At 43.2% G+C, this 27772-nt stretch overlaps 2 protein-coding genes across 10 annotated transcripts in view; both read left to right on the top strand.

Annotated features, from left to right (window-relative positions):
* The window catches only part of SPATS2L (spermatogenesis associated serine rich 2 like), an 87745-nt gene that overhangs the window by 8410 nt on the left and 51563 nt on the right, over positions 1–27772 (top strand). The window lies entirely within an intron of this gene.
* On the top strand, positions 14033–17767 carry LOC148127929 (uncharacterized). The gene is made up of 3 exons (XM_087923756.1): positions 14033–14200; positions 14299–14496; positions 16659–17767. Exons 1-3 carry the CDS (start codon positions 14033–14035, stop codon positions 17670–17672), a joined length of 1380 nt encoding a protein of 459 aa, XP_087779882.1. The 3' UTR covers positions 17673–17767.

The raw sequence follows: 27772 nt of genomic DNA, 5'->3' as shown, positions 1-27772 counted from the left end.
CCTTCACCATTTCATTTCACAAAAGTGAGGGGATTTTTTTTGCCCTCCCAGCTGATCCAGTGCTGCAGAGGGAAAGAGACAAAATAATTATTCACTTCCATCCATTGTGGTTTTGTTTGAGCTACTGAGGGGGAGCTGTGAAGCTGTTGGCTGGCTTTTTTTTTTTAACCAAGAACTGAGGTTCAGGAGCTAAAAGAAGCTATGAGGCACAGCATATTAAAAACCTTGAAACAGAACCCATAAACTAGCTCTTTATTTCTTCCCATTACCCTACAACTAAAGCAAAGGCAAATCAGCTCAACCCTCCAATCTTTGGGGAAGGAGGTGTTCCAGATTTCAATACAGCTGGGAAGTAAGATATCATGAGCAGCTATGTAAGACAGGTTGGCCTCTCATTTATTAAGAAAAAGGAAAACATGATTAAAAATGGATGTAGATTTACAGTGTTGATTTTTACACTTAGATGCAGTTACAGGAAACAAGTAACATATTTTATTTAAAATACATCATTTCTCCAGAATGAGGAGATTTATCTTTACATTGATCTTGAAAAGGACACCCTTGAAATCAAGATATTATTAGATACTTGGATGACATATGTCAAAGTTATGAAAATATATACTTTACATATATAGAGAAATGCAATATGAAAAGGAAACACCAAGCTATAAGGAAGAGTTAATGGAATGTTTTGATCTCTTGACCACTTGGTATTTTGCTTGAAATGGCATGCTAAGTTAAATAACAGCCCTTAAGAACATTGTGGTATTCTGCATGTTTTTGAGCTGGTACTGGGTGGGAAAAAATATCATTATAGAAAAATGCCAAAGTACTTCTTCATTGGATATTACTGTTTTAGTGCAAGTATTTGTCTGAGAAAAGGGTTTTTTTTTAAGGGTACAAGATTAGACATAAAACTTTAGCAAGATAGTCCATCAGTTGAAGTGTTATAAGGTCTGCTAAGGTGTTAATATATATAAATTCTGTAAATGTATTAGCAGTAACATTATTAAAAAGATTATTGCATTCACCATGCTTTTTTGTTGTAAGGACGATCATTATTAGCACTTGTTGAAAGAAATTGATTCATTTGATTGATTAGTTGATTATGTGCCATCAAATCAGTGTCAATCCTGAATGACCACGATCTGCATGATTCTTAATCTGATTGTTCAGATCTCCAATTGATCATCCATTACCACTGTAAATGAGTTTATCCACCTTGCTGCTGTTCATCCTCTTTTTCCTTTCACCTATCTCAGCACTTTTCCGAGAGCTATGTCTTTGCATAAAGAATCCAAAGTAGAATCATCTGAGCTTAGTCATTTGTGGCTCAAGTGAGAAATCCAGTTTGATTTGTTTGATGATTCATTTGTTTGTTTTCTTGGATGTCCGTTGTATTGTTATGAGGTGTCTCCAACCCCCAAAGCACCAATATTCTTCCTATCCTGATTCTTCAAAGTCCAGATGAAATAAAACTAAGCCCAAAATAGGGATGTGCTCAAAACTAGACACAAATTCTTTGATGATTTTTGAGTGTTAGTTACATCATATGTTAATCATTCTGAATACCCTAGAATAATATCTCTTGTTGTCAAGGGGTAAAACTACTTCATTAGGAATTAGGTTATTAGGCACTTGCTTCAGAATACTCAGTGATGAAATGTAGCGTCTATCTATAGGACCTTAAAATGCTTTTTTCAAACTGAACTCAAAGTGCTGCACAACCCTTTTAGGCTTTCTTGTGCCCTTTGTATTGTACCTTGAGGATAAAAAGGGCATAAGGCTTAAAGAGAATAATTGCAAACTAAATCATTGTTAATTATAATTTAGAATTCTGTCTTCTTAGATTCCATATTTTCTAGGATTTGGAATCCAAAATTTGGCTGCGAATATATTATAGTCATTGTCTATCAAGTTCAAATGCTTGGGTTGGGGATGTTAAGATTGTTCTTATTTCTGCCTGGATTGTGCAGTGAATACTGAAAAATGAAAATATCTGAAATAATGGGGCTGGCTCAGCAGATTTTGCTGACAAACTGTGAGAAAATACATTATCTATGTTTCAGCTTTTCCCTTGTGCAATCAACAATTTTTTTAAAAAACTTGACAATGTTAGAGTACTGCTGTGTGAAAGGGGCATTGTGTTTAGATTGGGAATAACAGAAAAAAGAGGGCACAACTTTAACCTTAGAAGGGCATAGGCTGGGCTCTTAAAATATATTCTTATGGAGATTTCTGTGAAAGTTAGTCCCATGACCTCAGTTTTCCTCATTGAAAACAATCCCATGACTTCCAAGAAAACATCAAGAGAATGAAACATCTTATTTTTTTCCCCAAGTACCCAGATCATAATCACATGACTATGCAGGAGAGGTGCAATGTTTTACAATGGCTGTAAGTGCTTTTCAGACCTTTCTGAGACCATCATACTTTGAAATGGTCATTAAACAACTTGTCATAAGAAAAGAATTACCTACAGTTATAGATTGGAATAGAACATTAAACTTTTCATATTATAAACTATAAGGATATATTTCTATATATTCATTTTCCTTTTCTTCAACCAGACCACTTTAAAAAAAACAAAAAGAGTAAAGCCCTTTAGAGGATTCCTGTAAGAAGAAAAGTATTGATATATCTCAGAATAGAGTATTTCTTCAATTTCATATGATATTACCAGGATTTTAGTGACATTAACAACATTTATCAGGCAAGCCTATTAAGAAACATCAAGAAATGTTATGGTATAAGTTTGTATATAATCTTTGTGAAATTATTTTTTTGACATATAAATTATTTCACAGGATGGATTATGAGTTTGGAGGATTTTGTGTCAACTGATGATTGCATAAAAATGATTTTTTTTCCTAACTATAGTCATGAGTAGTTTCAGCAAATCTCACTGGTGATTTGTTTTTCCTTTTTGTTTTCCTTGTTTTGCTTCTCCAGAATTTGAATATGAAAGTTCTAATCCTCTATATACTTTTAAGTGCAAACAATACACTTTTCAAATGCTATCAATTCAGTAAGCAAACTTGGACATTGCTTTACAGTATATTCCTCAACTTACAAATATTCATTTAGTGACTGTTTGAAGTTACAATGGCATTCAAAAAAGTGACTTATGATCATTTTCACACTTCTGACGATTACAGCATCCCTGTGGACATGCGATCAAAATTCAGGACCTTGGCAATTGTATTTATGATGGTTGCAGTGTCCTGGGTCATGTGATCAATTTTTGTGGCCTTCTGACAAGCAAAGTCAATGGGGAAGTCAGATTCATTTAACAACCATGTTATTAACCTAACAACTGCAGTGATTCACTTAATCACTCCATTTTACAACTTAAGAAAAGTTGTAAAATGGGGCAAAACTGATGTAACTGTCTTGCTTAGCAATGGAAATTTTGGGCTCTGATGTGGTTGTAGGTCAAAGACTACCTGTGCTTTTACTTTTGTTTGTTTCTTTGAAATAGTTTCCTTGAATTTCTCATTCACAGCATTGTTCTATTTTTTTTGTCTTTCCTGAAAAGCACAATGAAGCAATGAAACCCATTGCTGACAATAAATGTCTGATAGGTCTTTACTTCAGCCAGAGACTCTTTCAACATAATCCACAGAAGTCTAATACATTCTAGCCCAGTTTGGTTCATGCTTTCAGATATACTTCTGTATGCAGAGACTTACAATGTACTTGGCTGAAACTCTGCACCCATAACATAATCTGCAAGTTGCCTCCATGTTGAGTTACCAGCCGTGCAAATCTATCATATTATGTTGACATGCAATTATTTTCCATTCAGAAGTCTGACAGCCCATGGGTAGAAACTGTTCTTCTGCCTGTTGGTGCAGCTGGCTATGCTTCTATATCTCCTAACCAATGGTAGGAAAGTGAAGAAGTGCTGACCAGGCTGTGAGTCATCCGTGAGAATTTTCCTCACTCTTCTTTTTTTTAAAAAAAAAACAATTTTATTTGGGTTTTCACAAAACAAAAAGAAAATAGAACATCTTTGTTTAGTGAACAGCATGGTTCCAGGTTTTCACATCTCCATACAGATATAATTTCAGTTACATATTCATCTTTCATATTCAATTTCTTATCACTACTTTATATATTCTCTATTTTTCTCAAATATCTCCCTTGGGCTTATTTTATAATTTTCTTATTCATTTCCAAATCTATTTCATTTCCTTTTCAAAATTTCCATATCTTCATAGTCATTATACTTATACTTTTATCTGTCCTGTTTACATTGTCACTGCATATTCTTATATCATCATTTCCCCCACCAAAAAAGTCCCCCACATTACAAAACAAGGTTTCCCGTATAATTACCATTTAGAGTGTGTCACCTTCATATCTTTTAATTAGATTCCTTTCAAACCCATTAAACATTCAACTTTGAAATTGTCTGCTTAAACAATTATAACATTCAATTCCTAATAACTATATTATAACATAAATCCCTTTTCAGTCAGATTCCACATGGTACTTTCCCTTTAAATTACCTCTAATACACTTTAAATTTCAACAAAGAAAAAAAAATTAATTCAAATTTCTCTTAGAAACTAATATCAATCTCCTTACAATCTTTCTCATAATTCATTTCAATTATATTTTATGGATCATTAATATACATTAATATACATATTTTCATATCTCTATCCTTCTCATCATTCATTTCAATTATATTTTTATAAGTCATTAAGTATACATGTTTTCTCTATATTTAAATTAACCGTTAACAAACATTCCCTTAATTAACAATTCCAGTTTCATCTTCCACTTTAATAACATATATCTTCCTATTTTCTACATAATGTATAATTTCTAATATATTAATACAATCCCTTGTCACCTTGGAGAATCCTCCCTCTTAATTTTATTTTCAACCATTGTCTCTGTGTCTTTCAAACAAACTATTTCTTTTTATTCTTGTTCGTTTCCCATATTTCTTTATTTCCTGATTCTGTTTCTTGCAATTTCTCTTCCCCTTTATCGTTCCCCTCTTTTTCTCACTCCAATTTTTGTCCCCCCTCTCTTTAGTGCTTCCTTCTATAATCCTCCCTTCTGCTTTTTCCTTGTATTTTGTTTATTTTTCAAACTGTTGTTTTTTCTATTTACCTCCTCAAATCTCTAATTTTTAATTCCCTTTTTTTCCTCTTTTCACTTCAGACCTCCCAATTGACCCAATTGTTTGTTAAAGATGGCCACTCCTTTATTCAACTCTTCTTCTTCCTCTGGAGCTCTTTGTTGTTCCTCATATTCCAAAACTGCCATTTCCAGAAATTGTAAAGCAAAGCCAAATGATTCTCCTTCTCCTGCAGCTGTTCTTTCATGTTTTTTAGTTCCATTTTCAATTCCAGAAAAAGTTCTACCATCTTTAAACACTTCTCAATACTTTTAAGCAACCAAACACTATAAAGTTACTGGATATAATAATCCAATATCCAGAGTTCCAAAATCACCAAACAGTCCTAGAACAGTTTCTTCTTACTTCTTTCTTTGTTACAAAGTTCAGAGCTTTACTTTCATTTTCCTGGGGGCTCTTGTAGCAAGTTTTCACTTACTTTGTATTCTTTAAAGATCTTTTAAAAATTCCCAATTAATTTCTTTTAGCACCAGGTGGCACTCTCTGCTATAACCAAGTTCCACCCCTTTTTTTTCTTTTCTCTGCTTTTTCTCCTTTCCTGGCTTTTCGGTTTCAAAAGTTCCTTATCTTCCCTTTGACACTTTCATGTTCAGCTTTAAATTTGCCTTTTTGGTGTCAGGATCATTTACACTGATTTCTTCTTCAAGCTTCTGTTTCAAAGTTCAAAGCCACTTCCAGCTCTCAAATCTTTTTCCCCCTCTTCTTTATTGCCACTTTAAAAATCTTTCTCAAAAGTTCTTAGGTATTTTAATCCCAGGGTACCTTCTATTTAGATATTAATTCTGCTTAGCCCAGTTACTCAAGCTGTCCCCTTCTTCCTCACTCCTGCACATACTTGTCCGATCAGATCTTCTTCTTCAGGGTGGCCATTTTGACCACTGCTACTGCTGTATTTGGAGAGGAGTAAATGCCAAGCCAAGGAGGCAAGATGTGGTTCCCCTAAACCCAGCTGGTGGTCTCCCCCTTCTTTGCCAGCTCTATGGGGTGGCTTTGGTCCCAAATCTGGTAGATCGGGGCCCTCCAACACAGAGCACAAACTGAAACCACGGACAATCACAGATTTGGGTCCATCACTGAGGAAGTCCAAACGGAAGCTGTTCTTCAGCCTGTTGGTGTGGCTGGCTAAACTTTCATATCTCCTACCTGATGGTAGGAGAGTGAAGAAGTGCTGACCGGGATGTGAGTCATTCCTGAGAATTTTCCTCACTCTTCTAAGGCAGCGAGCCCTAGCGATGTCATCTAGTGGTATCAGGGAACAACCTATGATGTTTTGTGCTGTGCTCACCACCCTCTGTAATGTCTTTCTATCCGCAGCTGTCAAGCCAGCATACTACACCGTAATGCAATATGTGAGGACGCTTTCTACTGTGGACCAGTAAAAGAAGGTCATCAGTCATTGTTCCACTTTATTCTTTTTCAAGAGCCTAAGGAAATGGAGTCTCTGTTGGGCCTTTCTGGCCACCTGGGTTGTGTTGATTTTCCAAGTAAGATCTTTGCTGAGGTAGATTCCCAGGTATTTAAAGGAGGAAATTCTCTCCACACAGCCCCCCTTGATGTAAAATGGGGCGGGTTCCTTTCTCTTCTTCCGGAAGTCTAACACCATCTCCTTTGTCTTGCTGATGTTTAGGTGCAAGTTGTTTTCTAGGCACCATGAGGATAATTTTTGAACCTACCCCTTGTACGCTGTTTCACCTTCACCTGTAATGAGACCCAATACATTAGTATTATCTGTGAACTTAATGATCACAGTGGATGGGTCAGACAATACACAATTATGAAGACTCAGAAAGTCTTCGATCCAGTCGCAGATGGAAGAGGGAAAATCTAGGTCAGTCAGCTTTTCTGTGCTATTGGCATAATTAAAAGAAAAAAGATTTTCCAGTTAGAGATTAGATCTTCCTGCTTTTTCCCCATTTACCTACAAAAGTAATAAGCATCTTTATTTTTGAAGAAATGGAATGTTGCAACGGGGAGGGACCCACCAAGAAGAAGGACAAAGACTCTTTGGAAGTTTTCTTCGGGGCTCAGCCGCTCATTTTGCCTTGTGCATTTTCTGTCCCCCCAAACCATTCTACCTCACCAATTCACAGATTGCCAGCTACATTGTCCTCCCACCTGCAGGCCATCATACTGCCTCCAAGTTCCATCCCACAAAACAGCAGTTGAAGTAAGGCTCACAGAATTGCTGCTATCTAGTGATTGTATGGATTTTGGCAGCCAATTTATGATAGTCTTCCATGAAAGCAGGTAGAATGAGCTGGAAGACATCTTGCTAGAAAGTGGAGAGGATGGTGGGAAATCTTTTTAAAAGATAAGTCATATCATAAAATTATATAGTTCAAAATATCTACAACCCCATAGAACAAGTTGCCATGAAGCTTTAGAAATAGTATATATAAACAGATAGAGCAGGAGAAAAATCTCAAGTCATTTGTCACACATTTTTTTTAAATAAAGCAATATTTTAAAGCATATTGTAAATATTTTGATGATTTGAAATCCGCTGTCCAACATACCTTTAAAATAATCAATGTAAAACTGAGAATATTTAAGCTATTTTTTAAAATCCTGTGACTTGTTAGAGATATGTAGACCACAGATATCAATCTGAGGTTTAATGCCAAACATTTTAGTGGAAAATACTGCTGTGTCCACATAATACCGTGTTTCTCCAACAATACGGCCTCCACCAATAGGAAGGCCCAGCATGTTTTATTGGCATAAAATCAAATTAAGCCCCTCCCCCCAAATTTAGGCCTATTTTAAAACATGCAAAATAAGGGGGAAGGGCGGGGGGACTTGCTGTTTGGAGCTGCCACTTCTGCATTTGGAGCTGCCGCTGCGTTTGGAGCACTGCCGCTGTTTGGAGTTGCCATGTCCGCATTTGGAGCTGCCGCTTCCACGTTTGGAGTGCTGCCGCTGTTTGGAGCACTGCTGCTGTTTGGAGCAGCTGGTGGTGAGGCTGCCCAGGGGGGGAATTAGGTCACCCCCAAAAAGATGGCCTAGCCGTTTTTTCAGGGCTAAAAAAAAATAAGGCCCGGCCTTATTTTGTGAGAAACACAGTACTTTGCTCTGCAATGCCTATAATTTTGTAGGTTGTTCTTTGTGTGATATAAACAACCTTAAAATAGCCCTTTTGATACATGCCATTTAGTAAAATGACATATTTGAAAGTACATGCTAGCTTTAAATTTCTAATAGATGCTTTCTTCTACTGCATTTAGACCCAGATTGTGATTGAGTTGTGCCAAGTTCCTTTACAGAAATCACCTTGTCAATTGCAGTATTTACATTGTAACTTTCCATTACATTATTAAATGGCATTAACTTCGTTCCTCCTGACTGACACTGAAAATTTTGAGAGAACTGATGATGGATATTTTGGCGAATAAAGCTCTATGTTACTGTATAATACAGTGCAATGCCATCTATGCTGCTTATGCAAATTCACGTGCACATATGCAAACTGCATGTATTTTATACTATGCACTGCAATATGGGTAGTCCTTAATGACAAACCGTCATAAGTCTCTTTTTAAAGTGCCTTTGTAACTTTGAACGGTCATTAAGTGAACTGCTGTAACTCGAGGAATTCTTATATATTCTTCAAATTAAATTATACTAGACACCCAGCACATTAAATTAAATTAATATCAGTGATACTATATTTCTACTTATGAATAAACTACAACATAAATAAAATATAGAGAGTCGTCATTTAATAGAGGGTCAGATATTGGAATTTTACTATCAAGAACTCATTCCTTATATTCACTGTGTGGTTAGTACTATATTTCTATTTATTTAATTAGTACTGTATATATTTCTATATTTCCTGAAAAGGAAGATGACCCTGAGTTTGATGACTCCTCCAAAACAAACGATGGTCAAAAGAAAAGTTGTAAACATGTCAATACCCCTTTCCTTGTCTTGTCAGCTTAAGTCAATAATTGTAGCTGAAATCTGAAACTAATATCTGTGAAGTAGGGATATGATAAGGAAGATTGTTCAAATCTTGTTCTAGGAAGGGTTCAGCAATTTTTTTGGAAATAAATCATACAGCTCAGAAAATGGTTTGCAGTGTTTGTTCATGCAGGAAATAATAAAACTTTTAATCCCGATATTCTTAAACAAAGGGCGTATGATTTATCAAGTGACATTGTGGGCTGCCCACCTCTTTGCCTAATGAAAAAAAATATGTGTTTATTCTTACAACTTTGGAGGGAACTGAAAAACAGACATGTAAGTTACTTGGTCAAAGCGGTTTATTATTATTTTTCACAGTTTAAAGTTCTTTAGCAGAAAACCTGTTTTTCTATTTATTGAAAATGGAAAATATAGAGTGACTTAATGTTGTGATATGTACAAATAGTACAAAAGGCCAATAATATAATCTATTCTTTCTCACTCTTATGTAAAAAAAATAGTTTAATTGTGTCCAAACAGGGCAGAATTTGTATCATCGATACTTGAATTCATGTTGAGAATATTGATTATTTTTATTTTGAATCAGAAATGCAATTTTCTCTGCAATTTCATTTATTTGTTTATCCGGTAAATCTTGACCTGAAAACTGGACACTAAGCAGCTTACAGTATATAACGTACATACTAAAAAGGGTAAAACCCAGGATAAAGTAATTAAAATAGTAACTAGAATTGTGTGTATATATGTATATTGTGTCACAGGTGGGGGTTTTCTTAGCAGATATTCTTTGATCACCTGTGTAGGACAGGCATAAACTAACTGGTAAAAGCAATGTCCAAGATACCTACGCCTCAAGCTATGTAGGACTTTATAGTGATCATCAACTAGAATTGTACTCAGAAACCTTCTGATACCCAGTACAGCTCATGCAGCAGAGGTGTAATGTAGCAGTTCTACCACTCATAATTAAATATACATGCTTCTACATCAGGGTTGTCAAACTGGTGGCCTGAGGGCCTGATGTATCACACAGAGGCCATGCACACCAGTGGTGGGATTCAAATTTTTTTTACTACCAGTTCTGTGGGCGTGGCTTGGTGGGCATGGCAGGGGAAGGATACTGTAAAATCTCCAATCAGGGGTGGTATTTGCCAGTTCTCTGAACTACTCAAAATTCCCACTACTGGTTCTCCAGAATTGGTCAGAACCTGCTGAATACTACCTCTGATGCCCACCCCAGTTCCCCAAAGGGAAAACAAATCACAAAACGTCATGGGATGGCATATATAAAATTATAGACATGCAATTAAGAAGTGACAAACCATATGAATGACCATCTTCACTTCTTCCTGTTACATGTAGGGCCGCAGAGTTGGTGCAGCAACTGAAGCTGTGCAAAAGCTCTCATGGCCACAGCCATGATTCTAGGAGGACTCCCAGATGGTTCTGGGTTCTGTTCCTGGAGGAGTCTTGAAATCATTCATACTCCTCAATAGCCATTCCACTTTATTTGGCATGAGTCTGAATCTGTTTTTCTCCATCTGAACCCTGACAGCCTCCCAAATGGGTCATGACTTCCACCACACTTTCAATTTGTAGGCTTATCTAAAAAGGTGACCAGATCTCATAGAAAATAAATCATCGTCCTTTAGAGGTCCACTTTCTTCTACTTAACAGAAGTGAAATACTTTTGTATATATTACATGGTTTTTTCATAACTGTAATTACTCAGAAAATAGCTAAAAATATTCTGATAGGCATTCTGAAAAAAAATCTACCCTATTCTTTTTGCCACAAATCTTGGACAGTCAAACAGGTTTGGGAGTTTGCAGGGTTTTCACACTTTATGTGTGCTGAAACGAAGGATGGTGATGCAGCATTTAATATGGCCTGACATTAGTGCTAACATTAAAAGCTGGACAATGACATCCTGTAATCAGTGCAGTGTCAGAAAATGAGCAATGGTTTGCTTCATGTCATCTTTTTCTCTATTATGTCATATTGTGAAATGTGGTCCCTGCTTCAGTAGAATAGATTAGTTGCAAGTTCTGTCAGATTTTATAGGTAAATTCACAATTAAAGATTACTCATTACACAGCTGTTAAGATTTTATGAGAGACAGACAGACAGACAGACAGACAGACAGACAGACAGACAGACATAGACAGATTGTGATAACCTGGGGCGTGGCACAAAGGCAACCCAGCCAGAGAATAAGAATGAGTTCATTTATTAGCTCCAACTTTGCCCCCAATGACTGGTTACCTTCTGGTCTGGAGAAAAACTCCCACAAACTTGCACCAGCCTTTGGCGGCAGATATTCCAGTCCAAACATTGTAAACTGAAAACTTTAAACTATTAATCCAACAAGGCAAAATAAGGTAAAAAATCTGGCAGAGCAAGATATGTAGTTCCAGAAATAAAATAACAAGTTCGTAAATTAAACCAGTTGGGAGGATGCCAGATAACCATAGCCAACACAAGATATACTCAGTGTTTGTTCCCGACAATAATCCCTCTCATGTGCCTCTCCTTTAAACTCCTTTCCCACCTTGTGAAGGAAATCAGGGCCCTTTCCTCCCTCGTAAGCTACACAACCCATATTGCTCTCTTCTCCGTTCTTCCCTGCATTCCCTAGGATAAAGAGGGGGTGTCCCTTGGTCTTCCACTGAACCAGTGGTGGGATTCAACCTTTTTTTACTACTGGTTCTGTGGGTGTGGCTTGGTGGGTATGGCAGGGGAAGGATACTCTAAAATCTCCATTCCTACCCCACTCCAGGGGGGAAGTTACTGCAAAATCCCATTCCCTCTCCACCCCACTAACCTGCTTTCCAGCTCCGTTCTCCTGTGCAGGGCAACAAAAAGAGACCTAGCTGATCAACTGGGACTTGAGAGGCAGAGAATAGATGGGGGCGGGACCACTCAGAGGTGGTATTTGCCAGTTCTCTGAACTACTCAAAATTTCCGCTACCAGTTCTCCAGAACTGGTCAGAACCTGCTGAATATCACCTCTGTTCTGAACCCCCTCTCCCCTGTTCTACTTCTCCCCTGTTCTGCCCAGCCTGACTTTGCCCTTCCCCAGTTTCCTCCACAGCCAATGGAGCCACTCCCCCACTCCCTGTCAGCTGTTCTCAGACTCTGACTCTGACTCTGGGGGGCATGACACTGATATATGACATAGTATGTTGTGTGAATAAACATTTGTGTAGATCTGCCTGGTAATTCTGGTAATATTTTTATAGAATATTATAAACTGAATTAGTGATTTTCAAATCTAATGGTTTCCTAGAAAAGGAAATTTTTCACTCAAGGCATAATCCTGTTATTTTTAAAAAAACCAACATAATGCTTACAGATTTCTAACACCTGCTTACAATGCAGCTATAAAATTAAAGTGCAAAGTAAAATATGAAGCAAATAAAACATCCGTTTGATAAAGATTTAATGAAAGTAAAAATTGGAAGCAAAAATAAGACAACTGGGGTTAAAAATTATCAAACAGGGTTAAGACACCAAAGATTTTTAAAAGCTTGTAAAGAAAAATGTTTTTAACTAACTTAACCTGTTTTTGGATACCAGTTAGAATAATTTGCAGGACTACAACCGACAACTCCTGCTTTCCTTTGTCTACTTCCAAAAAATGTAGAGCTAAGTAAGAATGCTTTGAATTCTCTTACAGACTTCTAGATGGGATGCCTTGTGTCCCAGGTTTATTGCTGTTTGATACACAGCAATACAAAAATGTCTGTCATGATAATTCATTTTTCAAGCATTCCTCTGGACTCAGCCAGATGCAATCATGAACACACATCAGATTAACTGCTGGCAGCCAGTTCAAGTAATTTTTTTACATCTACCTGCTCCCTCTGTCTCTCTCTGCATTTTCTCTGTTGACTTAGTTTATCTATTAGTTCCACCATGGCACCCATTGCCTTTTAAGATTGGAAAGTGAATGCTCTTTGCAACAGTGCTTTCATTTTTCAGAAAATTGTTGTATTTGGCACCTACATTTTCCTGTTTTAGGGAAGACAGAAATATGCCAGCTGTTCAGATCAATAGAAAATAAATTAGATAAACCAAAAAATTTGGGAAGGGTTTAGTTAGTTCCTACAGCCAAAAATTATTTTAAAGCAGTGTTTATATAACTTTGAGGAAAACATGTCTATTGCTGCTAATTTTCTGTGTGTGTGTGTGTGTGTGTGTGTGTGTGTGTGTGTGTGTGTGTAAAACATTTATGCACATGCACGTATAAAGAACACGTGAGATAGCTGGGTGGGTGGGTGGATGGATGGATGGATAGATAGATAGATAGATAGATAGATAGATAGATAGGATATCACACTCTTATATATGATTAAAAAAAATTATTTTTTCATTATTTATCTCTATCTCTGATTAGATACCACAAAATCTCTGATATATAAAATAAAAAGAGTGAAAGCAGAACATATATGCAGAATTAAATACAGGATTTCAGTCCATTGGACAATGGTGACTGAAATCGTCAAGCAGTTTCTAATCATCACAAATGAAAACGGTCAGTATTATCCCTAGGGTAATTTCATCAATCTGTTTAAAAACTCATGACATGTAATCTCATAAGTCAGTTAAAGAAAAGTATTACAACCTATTCCCAAGTATACATATCCCTTTACTGATAATAATAATGATAATTTGTTTTGCAAGCTTCCTTTTGATAGCTTTGTGTCATTTAACAGTATAATATTTTTATAATCAAAATATTATCACTGAGGTACGGCTCAATTATTTCCAAATTGGCTTCATATTCATATATATATATAAAGAGAGAATTTTCTTTGAATTAAATTATACTAAAAGGGGGAAGTAATACTAATCAGGGACACTGTCTTGCTAGACCGGGCCCTGGGCGTGCCAACCACCTCATATTGATTCCTATCTTATTACAGCCACATTTAAGTCATTGCAATGGCAGATGGCAATACCTCTAGAGGAACTTCTTTGAAGGCAAAAGCCAAAACCCATCACTTGCGCAAGCAGGCTAAGGAGACCTCCAAAGCGGCCGAGAGGGATGCCCTAAGGCGCCACAAGGCCCTGCAAAAAGAAATAGATGGGAGATCTAAGGAAGCACTCAAGGTGCCTCAAGTTCCTCCATCCTCCAGTCCGTCTACCTCTGCTCAACCTCCCCCCCCCCAGATGTTTCCTTCTCCTCCAGGCACAGCTTGCCCTCTCAGGAACAACAGGCTCTGGTTCCTGAAACATCGACCAGAAGGGCTCCAGAGGCCACCTTCACCCCAACTGCTGCCGGTCTCCACCAAGAGGAGTCTCTCCCTGAGGAGATCCCTGAAAAGATAAGATCCTGGATGGAGTTGGCTATTCGCCAAGGCATCACAACTGGCATCCAGCAAGCTGCCAGGTCCAGTCTGTATCTGGTAGGCTCTGACCAAGAATCTCACTCTGTGAGGTCTCTACCTAGGTCTGAACAGCGTCTGGCTCAGGTGCCCTTGCATAGGGAATGCCCCCTCCAAGGGCGGGAGGAAGAGATGGAAGAGGGGGAGGAGGAAGGTGATCAACCCATGGATCCAGATGACTTCGATCTGGGGTCCATACACTATAACAAGCCCCTCTCAGACATGGACCCTCTAGAGGATGAGATGTCCGAGGACGAGGGGCTCACCCCTGACCAGCCTGCCTTCGCGGGCCTCTTTAAGCCGCAACTATTCAAATCCTTATTGTATAAGGCCAAAAATATTTAGGTCTGAGTAAGCAATCCCCCTCAGTCCTCTCTACCCCTTCTGGGGAAGGATCCGAAGGCCTCATTTTTAACCAACCAGTGGTAGAGGCCGAGACTATTCCAGCCCCCCCATCCTTGCAGATCTGGTCCAAAAACAACTAGCATCTGCAGGGGTCCCCACAGCCCCCTCTAGCCATGACAAAAAAATTCTTCAACCTGGATCCGGATTTCTCTAATTTGTTGAACACCCCTGAGGTCGACGAGCCCATTGTGGGCCTGGCATCCTCCTCGACTCCTACTGAGGCGTTAGAGGCCCTAAAACTGGAGGAAAAGCAGGCTGAGCTGGCCCTGCGCAGGGCCCATCAGTCAGACGCATGGGCCATAAGATCGGCTATGGCCGCATCTTTCTTTACTAGGTCTTCCATTCGATGGTTGCGTCAGATCAAACAGTATGTCCTGGCTTCTAACACCAGAGCTCACTAGGACATCGCTAAGATCACCGCCACAGCTGAGTTTTCAGCGGACGCCACCTATCACACTGTCAATTTTTCTGCCAGGGCAATTACATCGCACATCCAGGCCCGCCACCTGTTATGGCTCAGACACTGGCAGGCGGACTTTAAAAACAAAGCCAAGCTGGCCTCCTCTCCCATAGTGGGGGACAAACTATTTGGCCCATCCCTGGACCCTCTACTTACGGAGACCAGGAACAAAAAGAAATTTCTCCCTTCCCTCACCCGAAGGTCAGATTCCAGACAGTTGCAGCCTTTTTGGAGGAGCTCCTTTTGGCCCTCCTATCAGGCCCCCTTCTCTCCCAGATATCAGAGGCCTCCCTCTTTTAGACCGGGCCAATTCCAGGACAGACCTGACTCTGGAGAAAGGAATAGGAGGGGCAGCCAATATAAAAGGCCCTTTCGGGGGTCCGGAAGCAGGCCTTACCACCGTCCCAGATAGACATAAGGACTCTATCCCCATTGGCGGGCACCTAAAGTCGTTTGCCAGTATATGGGACTCTTCCACCTCTGACTCTTGGGTCAGGGACACCGTTAGATTTGGCCTTGCCCTCGAGTTCCATTCCACTCCCCCAAACTTCTTTATGTCATCCCCCCTCTCCAAAGACCCAATCAAACGCAATCTGATGGCTTCCGCCATCCAGCACCTCCTTAATATAAGTGCTATCCAACCTGTTCAACCTAACCAATGAGGTCGGGGCTTTTATTCCCACCTTTTCGTTGTCCCAAAGCACTCGGGGGGATGGCGGGCCATCTTAGATCTGAAGCAACTTAACCGCTTCTTAACTTACCGCAATTTCAAAATGCACACCCTTCACACATTTCCTCACATCCATAGACTTAACAGAAGCTTACCTACACATTGCCATTTGACCTTCCCATTCCAAATTCCTAAGATTCTGTTACAATAACCAACACTTCGAGTACGTGGCCCTTCCCTTCGGACTGGCTAGGACTTTTACCAAGGTCCTGGCAGCTCTGGTGGCTCATATCAGAAACACCCCCATCCGTCTCCAATGCTATTTAGATGATATTTTGATTCAGTCACCATCTATCGATCAGGCAGTGAGGGACACCCAGGCCACCTTAGATTCCCTTCAGGAACACAGGTTCCTCATAAATTGGAAGAAAAGCCAATTATCTCCTTCTACCCGGATAACCCATCTGGGGCTCTTATCAACACAGTGGAAGGTAAGGTCTACCTGTCCTCAGAAAGACTCCTTAGTATTCAGAAATTGGTTAAGGTAATTAGACACTGCAAGAGGGTGCCCTTACTGGAATTGTCTAAATTATTGGGGAAAATGATCTCCTGCATTTCTATTGTTCCCTGGGCTTGTCTTCATACCAGATCCCTACAATGGTTCCTGCTCCCGTACCAGAGATCTGGCAGAAGCAATTCCAAGCTCCCGGTCAGGGTTCCTCCCAAGGTCCTCACATCCCTTCTCTGGTGGGCAAGACCACTCATCAACAAGTGCTGTTTCTTCAAGGAACCTCAAAGGCTGACTATCACCACAGATGCCACCCTATTCAGATGGGGAGCCCACTGCCAGTCTCTCTCATCCCAGGGGAGATGGACTGCAATAGAACAATCGTGCAGTATAAATTGGCTGGAGCTTCACGCCATCCTCCTGGCCCTGCGCAGCTTCCTTCCCCAGGTACGCAGGCAACACGTCCTCATTTTGACAGACAACGTCACAGCCAAGGCACACATCAACAAACAAGGCGGCACACATTCAATCCGATTGATGAAGGAAGTCGAGTGCCTCTGTCGCTGGGCAGAGACCAACCTTCTGTTCATCAAGGCAGAGCACATATCAGGGCTATCAAATATCCAGGCAGACTTGTTAAGCAGGGCCACCATAGATCAATCAGAGTGGTGTCTCCACCCATCCCTGTTCAGAGAGGCAACAAGGATATTCAGAAAACCGGTGATAGACTTGTTTGCCTCCCCCCTCAATACCCAGCTCCCGAGATTCCTGTCAAGATACCTGTCCCAAGGGGTGGAGAATCACAATGTGGTCCACTGCCCATGGCCCCCGGGGGTCCTCTATGCATTCCCTCCTCTAGCTCTGGTACCCAGGGTTATCCAGAAGCTGCTCCACGAAAGGGCAGAGCTGCTCCTGGTGGCCCCTTACTGGCCCAGACGGCCGTGGTTTGCAGATCTCTGCACTTTTTCGGTGGCCCCTCCCTGGAGGATCCCTCCAGACAGGATTTCCTTGTCCCAGGGGGCCCTCCTACATCTGGACCCGCAATGGCTCCAACTGACCATCTGGAGGTTGAGCGGAGCACCTTGAGGAAAAGACAGCTCTCTAATAAGGTCATTGACACCATCCTAGCTGCCAGACGACCATCAACCACTTGAATTTATAATGCCACATGGGCCATTTTCTGTCGTTGGCGCAACAAACTTAAAATTAACCCAGTTTCTCCCTCCATAGCTCAAATTTTAGAATTTCTTCAGGAAGGACTTGACAAGGGGCTGTCTCCTAACACACTGAAGCGTCAGGTAGCTGCCCTGACATCAGTCCTTTCTTGTGAGGGTCTCAGTTCCCTCTCATCACACACGCATATGGGCTTTTTTAAGAGGGGCTACCAACTTGCATCTCCCCCCGGTGCACCGTTACCCCACCTAGGACCTTAACAAGGTCCTTCTCTCTCTCACCAAAGAACCTTTCGAGCCCTTGAGGGAAACGGGTCTCCAATTTTTAACATATAAAGTAGTTTTCCTGGTGGCCATTACATTAGCCCGACGTATCTCAGAAATAGCAGCCTTGTCTGTCAGGCAAGACCTCTGTGTCTTTCACGCAGATAGGGTGATCCTCCGACCCAACCCCACCTTTCTGCCAAAGGTTAATTCGGCTTTCCACAGAGCTCAGTAGCTCATCCTCCCAAATTTTTGTCCCAATCCGTCACTGGAAAGGGAACAACAATGGCACAAACTCGATATAAGACGTGCTCTGCGAATTTACATCAAACGCACAAAGCCCTTCAGGAAGTTGGAGGCCCTATTTCTTTCCAACCCAAAACACAGGGACACAGGGTGTCATCTACTACCATAGGATGATGGATTAGGACGGCCATAGCTAAATCTTATCAGTCCCAGGACCTTCAGGTTCCTAATGGCATAACAGCCCATTCAACCAGGAGCGCAGCCACCTCTGTGGCCTGGGCCACCCAGGCACCAATAATCAAAATATGCCGGGCTGCGACTTGGGCCTCACCTTCCCCCTTTATTCGGCACTATAAAATTGACGTGTTTACCTCTGCAGGGGCTTCATTTGGTAGGCGAGTCCTGCAGCGTGTTCTTAGGGACCCTAGGGAGACTCAGGACCAGACAGAGTCCCTCTCTTAGGACAGGACAAGCTTTGGTATGTCCCATCACTGGATGCTCTGAGCAGCTCATAGGAGAAGGGGCGTTGGTACTTACCTGATACGCCCTTTCTATTTGAGCTGCGAGGAGCATCCAGCCCCACCCTAAATTCTGTCTGGTGGGGCCTCTCTCCCTTGGCCAAGGACGAATATTTGTTTAGGTGATAGGGATAGGAGCAACCTTTTTTTCCTCTCGCCTTCGCAAAACTGGGGAACGCCCTGGAAGAGTCACGTGGAGGAGGAGGAGCGTTCCTCAATTCAAGCTCAGCCTAAGCAAGCAGAGACTGAAGCACGTCCCATCACTGGATGCTCCTCGCAGCTCAAATAGAAAGGGAGTATCAGGTAAGTACCAACACCCCTTCCAGGATGCAGAAGGGTCTGCTACAGTTTGTAAAAGTCCAGGATATTTTCCTTATCTTCTCTGTTAGATCTGGGAGGACGGTTCAAGAATGGAGGCAAGACTCAGATAGCAACAACAGCTCTTTATTTGTGACTTCAGATCTGAGCAACTAACCCCAGCCACAGCAGCCCCTTATATAGGGCTGGCTGTGGCTAGGCAGCCAATGAAGGCGATTTGAGTTTGCCGCTCTTGGCAGGGCCAATCGCGGCAGCCCGTTTACTGGCCAATCGCATCAGTCTATGGCGACCAATCACGATTGGTTATCAGCGGGCCAATCAGATTTGCAGGCTACGAGCCTGCTAGTCCGGAACACCCCTCCCCTCTCGGTTCCGTTTAAGGGGTGGAGTAATATAGTCTCGCAGGTAGGCAGGTCTTCGCACCTGTCTGCCCGACTTACGCAATTCCGCTTGACCCTGTTCAAACCCGGGTTCAGATGGACTGCTTGCTGGATCAAACAGGAACGGTGAACCGGTGCCATGGTTAGGGCTCTCCTCTGGTGCCCCCGGGGTGATAGAGTCCTCAGCCTCGCTGTTACTGCCATGGCTCCCGGGGCTTGCTGAACCTGCCTGGTTGCTGCTTCTTGGCGAAGCGTTTGACTGTCCAGTCTCAGCTGCAGCTGGTGAGTGTTGCCAACCATGGTGCGGTGATCTCGGTGTTAGCTCGGAATAAACAGGTGTTGGTTCTAATTCTGAGTTCACGGTTTCCCCTCCTCCCCTGGTGTCAAAATTAGGGTCAGGGTTGGAAGTTGTGGTTAGTCTGGAGCGCAGTTGGTCAATATGGCGTTTCCATGGTCTGCCATCAGTGGTGAGTAGACGGTAGGAGCGGGGACCCGTAACTTGAGTTACTTGGGCAGGAATCCAAAGGGGATCCCCAGAAATTTTTTTTGCGAAAACAAGGTCTCCTACCTTGAAAACACGGTGCTTGCTGCTGGAACCCAGGGGCTTTTCCGGGGTGTAGGCAGGGTGCAAACGATCTAGAGGCGATCTGAGTTTCCTGGCCATTAGGAGTTCAGCTGGGTTCTTGTTGGTCGTGCTGTTTGGTGTGATGTGTTGCAGGAGCAGCATTCTAGTGCTTTGTCGTGGATGTTGCCTTGATCCATTTTCTGCAGGGTTTTCTTTGTAAACTGAACCATTCGTTCAGCCCGGCCATTCACCGCAGGATGAGTCAGCGATGTGAGTGCGTGTCGGATGCCCCATTCCGCTAAATACTGTTCAAAGGCTAAGGCAGTAAATTGGGGCCCATTGTCAGAGACCAGGACATCTAGTAATCCGTGTGTGGTGAAGAGTCTGTTCAGTTTTTAATGACCGCCTCAGTAGTGGTTGCTTTCATTTTATTGACCTCAAGCCAGTTTGAGTAGGCATCTACAGTTATTAAGAAGGTGTGGCCTCTCGTAGGTCCCGCAAAGTCAATATGAATGCGAGACCAAGGACCCCTGGGTGTTTCCCATTCTGCTGGTGGGGCTTTAGGTGGAGCTGAGTGGTTTTCCTGGCATTTGTTACAAGGGCGACCCAGGTTTCGATTTGTTTGTCCATACCTGGCCACCAGGTGTAACTTCTTGCCAGCGCTTTCATACGCACGATGCCCGGGTGTCCATCGTGTAGCATTTGCAAGACCCTTTCTTGTAACTTAGTTGGTATAACAACTCGGTCTCCCCACAAAACGCACCCCTTTTGTGAAAAAAGTTCAGTTTGTCTGTTTTTGAATGGCTTAAACATTTCCTTAGTGTCGTAATCTGGTCATCCCCTCTCCACCCAGCCAAGAACTCGTGCCAAACAAGAGTCTCTTTTGGTTTCAAAGGTGATGTCTTGGGACGTTAGTGGAGGCGATGGCATTGTCTCTATTTGCAGTACCCGGAGGTGTGGGAGCTGGGTCTTCCTGTGGCTCGGGTAGCGGCGAGCGGCTCAAGGCATCTGCGTGGGGAATAGATTTCCCCGGGCGATACTTTAATTGATAGTCGTAGGCAGCGAGAAATTCTGGCCATCGCGTCATTCTGGGGGAGAGAATGTGTGGAGTAGGTTTGTCGCCCACCAGGATCCCAAGTAGTGGCTTATGATCCGTTATAATAGAAAATGGTCTCCCATTAACATATTCATGAAATCTTTTAATTGCAGAGACAATAGCAAGGGCTTCCTTATCTAAATGGCTATAGTTTCTTTCTGTTTTTGATAGAGTTCGTGAAAAAAAATGCAATTGGTGCTTCTGAGCCATTTGGTAGGATGTGGCTCAGGATGGCCCCCACCCCGAATGGTGAGGCATCACACGTGACAGTCAAAGGTAGTGTCTCGTTATACTGAATTAGTACTGCCTTTGAGCTAAGGAGGTCTTTTACTTGCTGGAAGGCGTGTTCCTCCCGACGTCCCCAAATCCAGGATGCCCTTTTATCGAGTAATCTATGAAGGGGCTCAGCAACAGTCGCCTTCTGGGGTAGGAAGATGTTGTAAAAGTTAATAAGTCCCAGGAAGGCTTGGAGGTCGGTTTTGTTTTGGGGTCTTGGGGCGTTTTTGATAGCTGCCATTTTTTTTTCTGTGGGGTGGATTCCTTGCTTGTCAAGGAGGTAGCCAAGAAACTCCACCCTTTCTGTGCAAAGCTGGCATTTTTCTTTCTTAACTTTGAGGCCAGCATCCTTGAACCTCTGTAGGACTGTTCTGAGGTGTTTCTCTAATTGACTTTTTGTGGGTTCTGCTATTAATACGTCATCAAAATAGGGCACAACCCCTTTTATCCCTTGTAATAGTCTCTCCATCAGGCTTTGAAAGATGCCTGGGGCTACACTTACACCAAACTGGAGCCTGTTGCATTTGAATGCACCACGATGTGTGACTATAGTTTGGGCTTCTGCAGTCTCGGGATCAACTGGTAGCTGTTGATACGCTTGGGCCAGATCTAATTTTGCGAATATTTTGCCACCCCCAAGTGAATGCAGGAGATGTTGAACAACTGGTACTGGGTAGGCGCTCTGCTGTAGCGCGTGATTGAGGGTGGCCTTGTAGTCACCACAGATTCTTATGGACCCGTCAGGCTTTATGGGGGTGACAATTGGTGTCTCCCATCGGGCGTGGTCAATAGGTTCTAACACGCCTTGCGCAATTAATTTGTCCAGTTGCTCATCAATTTTGGATTTGAGAGCAAAAGGAACTCGGCGTGGCTTTAGGCGAATGGGTGCAATGTCAGGGCAAAGATTAAATGAAATAGGGGACCCCTTGTACTTGCCTAGGCTTTTGTTGAACACTTCTTGGAAGTCGTGGATGAGAGCCGCCTCCCAGTCATTGTCTTCAGTATGATGGATGCCAGCCATTCCGATTCCTAATGGCGCGAACCACTGAAGACCCAATAGACTTGGCCGGTCTCTGTCTACGATGGTGAGTAGTAGAATTGCCTTATGTCCCTTGAACGAGACCTGCACATGGCGGGTACCTGCAACTGGAATCCGGTTGCCTTGATAGTCTTTCAGTATGAGTCTCTGACTGCTGAGGTCTTGGCGTCGGATGTTGGGGATTAGCTGCTTGAGTGTTCTCCAGGATACCATGGATAGTGATGACCCAGAGTCAACTTCCATGTTGCACGGTTTGTTTTCAATGGTGACCTCTACTCAGATCTTTTTAGCATCAAGTGATGAAGCGTGGCCGATGGTGATGGTTTGATGAGCCTCCTCACGTCTGGGGGTGTCGTTAAACCTTCGGGTCTGCTATACCGGTTCCACTGGTTGCTAGGGCGGTCCCTCTGCATGGTGGCATTGCCATCATTTCTCTTTGGGCTGCTCCCTCTCCGTCTGGGGCTGGAATTTCTCTTGTTTCTGCATACCTTCGCGATGTGTCCCCGTTTCTGCAAAACGGCATATGGCGTCTAAGAATCTGCATTCGGATCGGGATGGTTTCCCCGCATCTGGCGCATTGGTAGTTGGATTTGCGACCCCGCTGGTCCCGTTGCTCACGTTCTGACCGGAGCCTGTGGACTTCTTCTTCCTCGCTGTCTGAGGATGACTCGACATCTTCGTGATGGGTGGTCGATGTGTACTTGTCTGAAGGTTTCCCAGCATCGTTGGTGGGTTGGCGGTTGGTCCCGCTGGTTCGACGCATTCGTGCTGCTGATTTGCGAGTGGCTTCAGCTGCTGTGGCGTCTGCTATGGCATCTGCAAGCGAGATGTCTCCCTTGGCCATGATCTTGCTCTGGACGGTTGGGTCTCTGAGGCCAAGGACGATGCAATCTCTCATGGCTTCTTCGAGGTTGGCGAAGCCACACAAACCGCCCAGGTTCCTCAGGTCTGCCACAAAATCCCCAACGCTCTCACCTTCACGTTGGTCCCTCTGGTAGAACTCATGTCTGCGAATGAGAGTTGGCACGGCTGAGGAGTAATGGTTGCGCAGGATGGGAGCAAGGGTGTCCCAATCCATGGTTTTAACTTCAGCTGGCTTGGCTAAGGCTTTAGCCATCTTAAAAATGGCTGGTCCACAATGGGTTAGAAAAACGGCTCGTTTCTTGCTGGGCGTGTCATCTTTGAGGTTGTTGGACTCCAGGAACATTTGAAATCTGTCCATGTACGAGTCCCAGTCTTCGCTAGCTGGATCGAATGGGGCGGGTGGTATAGCGCTGCTGGCCATGTCGCCATCGTTGCGCTCTGTCAGCCACGTGCTCCTTCGGCTAGCTCAATTCAATAGCTTTCGTTGCCTCCGCATCCCATCCTCGTCGCCAGTGTTAGATCTGGGAGGACGGTTCAAGAACGGAGGCAAGACTCAGATAGCAACAACAGCTCTTTATTTGTGACTTCAGATCTGAGTAACTAACCCCAGCCACAGCAGCCCCTTATATAGGGCTGGCTGCGGCTAGGCAGCCAATGAAGGCGATTTGAGTTTGCCGCTCTTGGCAGGGCCAATCACGGCAGCCTATTTACTGGCCAATCGCATCAGTCTATGGCGACCAATCACGATTGGTTATCAGCGGGCCAATCAGATTTGCAGGCTATGAGCCTGCTAGTCCGGAACATTCTCTTTGCAGCAGCACAGGTAGGGCAGCTTGCAACATAGTTTTCAATGTCCTTTTTGAGGGACAGCCACCAAAATTGTCTTTTGATGAGGTGCAGGGTTTTTACAAACCCAAAGTGTCCTGCTATTTTGGAGTCATGGCAGCGTTTCATGAGGTCCATTCTCTGGCTTGCAGGGACGTAAAGTTTGTTTTCTACCCAAGCCAGTCCATCTTTGAGTAAACAAATGCTTTTGTTAGCCTGGAGCCAGTCATCCTTAAGTAGTGCCTCCTTAAATATTGACGTCGTTGTGTCTTCAATCAGGGATGTTTTTTTTCCTCTGGTGCCCGGGTGATTACTTTGGCTGCTAGTTGGGTTGGTTGGATCATTGGTTTTATAACCTCAATCATTTTGCTGTTGTATTGGGGTTTTCTGGACAGTGCATCTGTTAAGAAGTTCTTTCTCCCAGGAAAATATTTGAGAATGAAATTAAATTGTTTAAGTATTGAGCCCACCTTGCTTGTTTTTTGGAGAGTTTCCGTGGATTTTTCAGGGCTTCCAGATTTTTCTGATTGGTCCATACTTCAAAGGGGATTTGGTTGCCTTCCAGGAAATATCTCCATGTGAGCATTGCCACTGTACAGCATATGCCTCTTTCTCCCATATGGCCCATCTTTGCTCGATTTCCATCGGTTTCTTGGATGTATAAGTGCATGGTTGTAATTGTCCACTTCCATCCTTTTGGAGGAGGACTGCTCCAACTGCAACATCACTGGCGCCTGCTTGGATGACAAAAGGTTGTTCAGGATCTGGGTGTTTAAGGACCGGTTCTGCTGAGAATAGACATTTGAGTTTTTCGAATGCCGCTTGGCATTCCATTGTCCAGATAAGGGATTGCCTTGGTTTGGGTTCCCCCCCCCCCTTCATTTTAGCAAGTTTGTGATAGGGAGGGCGGTGTTTGCAAAAGCTGGAATGAATTGGCAATAAAAATTTGCAAACCCTAGGAAGCTTTGCAGTTGTTTGTGGGTGTGCAGTGGGTCCCAGTCCATTACAGCTTTTACTTTCTGTGGGTCCATCTCTATTCCCTCGTGGGATATTCTGTACCCCAAGTAGTCAATTTTTTCTTGATGGAATTTGCATTTAGAGAGTTTTGCATATAGTTTAGCATCTAAGAGTTTTGTGAGGACTGCACGGAGGAGCTTGATGTGTTCTTCCATCATTTCCATGTAGATTAAAATATCATCAAGATACACTAGAACCCCTTTATATAAAAATTCATGAAGGGTTTCACTGAGCAATTACATAAACATGGCAGGCGCTCCTTGCAATCCAAAGGGGAGCACTTTAAATTGGTAGCATCCCAATGGTGTGTTCCACTCACCCCCTTCCTTTATTCTGATGTGGTAATATTCCTCTCATAGATCTAACTTTGATTTTTTTTTTCCTTTCAAGAGGTGGGCTAACATGTCCTTCATGAGGGGGAGTGGATACATATTCTCTATGCAAATCGTGCTTCATTTTTTGTAATTAACACACAAGCGTATAGAGCCATCTTTCTTTTCATGGAATAGCGCCAGGGCAGCTATTTTTGGTCAGGTGGGTTCGATGAAACCTCTTTTTAAATTTTTGTCAATAAATGCTCTGAGTTCTTTGAGTTTTCTGGGAGACATGCAGTACATTTGTGGTTTTGGGAGTTTAGCCCCTGGTAGGATTTTGATAGTGCAGTCTGTGGCACGATGGGGTGGGAGTTCATCACAAGCTTCCTCACTAAATACTTGGGCCAGATCCTGGTACTCATTTGGGATGTTAATGGTTTCAACCGACTGTCCGGACATGGCTGACTCTGTTCTCTGTTCCTTTCTTTATCCTTTCCTCTGAGCTTTTTGCAAATACTACATCTCTCTGGAATTGCACGGTTCCTTTCCTCCAATTTATTTTTGGATTCCATTTCCACAGCCATGTGAGACCTAGGACCAGCAGCTCTTCCATTCCTGGGGCTACAGTGAATGTGAGCATCTCCCTATGGTTCCCTAGTCTTATTTTCAAGGGTTCTGTGGTAAACCTAGTTGGCTCCCCCCACCCCACTATAGTTCCATCTAATTGGCAGAAAGCGATGGGATTTTCCATTTCTTTCAGTTGGATCTGCAATTTCTCTGCGAGGGAGTGATTTATTAGGCATCGGGTGCATCCCGAATCCAGCAACGCTGCAGCTTCCTTCCCCCTTCCCTCGGCTGGGAATAAACAGTCTCAGGGGCAGGGTAATTGGTTCACTTGGGTTGCTTACCAGCAGGTGGTCTTCCAGATTGCTTTTGGACTTGCTCAGGTCCCCTCGGAGCATTGGGGGTTCTTCCTCTGGGTTGGGGGGGACCAGAATCCCACAGCTACTCAGCCTCTCAGGCCAGTAACCTTTCCTTGAGAGCTAGATGTTCCAGGTTTCCCCCCTGCTGGGTGGTCTAGCTTTCTGGCAGGGGTTTTCAAATGGCATTCTGCTGCGTGGTGTCCCTCGTTTCCACACTTAAAGCAACCAGATGTTCTTGGAGTCATGGTGGTTTGGGATTTGAAAATTTCCCATTTCCCCAGGAATGGGGATCTTTTCCAAAACTTGCTACTGCAGTACCAGTTACGAGTCATGTCTATCTCCGCCTCTTCTGTCGTCATGTACCATTCATGCAGGAGGTTTGGGGCCTCACGGGCCAGGCAGGCAGCGTATAGGTCATCATTTAGTCCATCTTTGAACCAACAGACTAGGATATCCTCGGGCCAGTCGACTCGACCAGCCAGGTCATGAAATTCCTCAGTGTATTCAGCTACCGGGTGACGGCCTTGCTTTACGACTCTGATTCGGTCTCAGGCTTTTCCATCAGCGAGAGGGTCTTTGAAGCGGTGGTGTAGGGCCGTCATGAAGCGGTCGAGGTTCCTTAATTCTGGGGCATTGATGTTGTAGAACATCACCATCCATCTGGCTGCTGCCCCTTCAAGGGCCAGGGTGACGACTCATACTTGGGATCCCTGGGTTTGGAAATTCTGCCCATATTCTTGCATGTAGGTGAGCATTTGCACCAGGAAAAATCCCAGTTTCTGGGGGTCCCCCTCGAATTTTACTCCCAGGGGTGGGACCTTCCTCTGCAGTTGTATGTCTCCAGGTTGGCCAGGGTTAGTCCCCTGTTCTGGGGCATTTAGGGGTCAGGTACCTGGTATGGCTGCTGGTTCTTAAGCTTGTCCCACTGCCCAATCATTCTCAGCTGAATCTGGGCTGGCAGCTCAGGTTCTCTCATTTTCTGGTTCCCTCGCTCTCCTGCATTGGCATCCTGGTGCATCCCTCACCTCAAGGTTCTCTAGGGCTTCCGTCACGAGGCGATTTATGTACCGTCTCAATCAGTAGTCAGCCAGTGGCTCCTCACCCCATCCTTCCTGATCTGATAGGGCCTCTAGCTCCAATTTCCATCCGGGTTTACGATTGCCCTGGGTGGGGGTTACTCCCCTGGTTCTTCCATCCCAGCTGTCTTTCTTTCCTATGCCTATAGACCACCGGGGCTTTGTGGAGGTTTCGTAGGCAGCTTCGCTATCTTCGATGGGGTGCACCGAGTCAGTATCTAGCTGGGTAACTGTCGACATTTCTCCCCAATATTTGGCTTCCCCTTGGTCCTTGCTGTACTCAGACATTTTCCTTTCTTGCAGGGTCCCCTTGGGAGAGTGAAGGTTTTTGTTTTTGTTTTAATTTCCTCTCCGGGATGAC

This window comes from Pseudonaja textilis, chromosome 1 (assembly GCF_049901715.1).
Source record: "Pseudonaja textilis isolate UNSWEBS1 chromosome 1, rPseTex1.2, whole genome shotgun sequence".
In the NCBI taxonomy this organism is placed as follows: domain Eukaryota; kingdom Metazoa; phylum Chordata; class Lepidosauria; order Squamata; family Elapidae; genus Pseudonaja; species Pseudonaja textilis.
This window is presented reverse-complemented; position numbering and strand designations above follow the sequence as displayed.

What these genes read in the sequence shown, in the direction of transcription:
- LOC148127929 (XM_087923756.1), top strand. Translation starts at nt 14,033, where the DNA reads ATGGCAGATGGCAATACCTCTAGAGGAACTTCTTTGAAGGCAAAAGCC. An exon ending in GATCTAAGGAAGCACTCAAG is followed by an intron (nt 14,201 to 14,298) that starts GTGCCTCAAGTT and finishes TTGCCCTCTCAG; the next exon opens with GAACAACAGGCTCTGGTTCC. An exon ending in CCAGGTCCAGTCTGTATCTG is followed by an intron (nt 14,497 to 16,658) that starts GTAGGCTCTGAC and finishes TCTTCATACCAG; the next exon opens with ATCCCTACAATGGTTCCTGC.